General features: G+C 50.7%; 1 protein-coding gene across 2 annotated transcripts in view; it reads left to right on the forward strand.

The window, feature by feature from the left end:
* Nucleotides 1–534, forward strand: part of FAM177A1 (family with sequence similarity 177, member A1) — a 17,340-nt gene that overhangs the window by 6,775 nt on the left and 10,031 nt on the right. Inside the window, exon 1 of one of the 2 annotated variants that reach the window (XM_010835293.1) lies at nt 81–382. The exons of the other annotated variant lie outside the window; for it this stretch is intronic. Coding sequence (XP_010833595.1) covers nt 116–382 — 267 coding nt within the window. The 5' untranslated portion in view covers nt 81–115. Of the gene's footprint in view, nt 1–80; nt 383–534 lie in introns of those variants that run through there. 2 annotated transcript variants of the gene reach the window in all.

Genomic DNA, 534 nt, shown 5'->3' on the forward strand with positions numbered 1-534 from the left:
AAAAAAGCATTAAGTTACTCAAACCGACACTAAACTTGTAAGAAATAACAATACATTTCTCGGCCTGGCGCTAGGCGGGCCCTGCCGCGCCAGCAGTCCTGTGGCGTCGGCAGCGATGGAGCCAGAGCCAGTGAGCTGTGGGGAGGGAGAAGCCGTGAATGCCTTGGGAGCTGTGGCCGCCTCGGCGTTCAGGGAATCGGCACAGCAGATGAATAATGAAAGAGGCTTTGAAAATGTAGAACTGGGAGTCATAGGAAAAAAGAAGAAAGTCCCAAGGAGAGTCATCCACTTTGTTAGCGGTGAAACAATGGAAGAGTACAGCACAGACGAAGATGAAGTGGACAGCCTGGAGAAGAAAGACGTTCTGCCTCCTGTTGATCCGGTAGGTGTGAGACTGATGAGCCTTTTGTCAGTGGGTTTTGTTCTAGCTGATTTGTTTCCCTTAATCACTGAATGGAAGGAACCATTTGCTGCTGCTGCTGCTGCTAAGTCGCTTCAGTTGTGTCCGACTCTGTGCGACCCCATAGACGGCAG

Source organism: Bison bison, unplaced genomic scaffold (assembly GCF_000754665.1).
Source record: "Bison bison bison isolate TAMUID 2011002044 unplaced genomic scaffold, Bison_UMD1.0 scf7180017864041, whole genome shotgun sequence".
NCBI classification, from domain to species: Eukaryota; Metazoa; Chordata; class Mammalia; order Artiodactyla; family Bovidae; genus Bison; species Bison bison.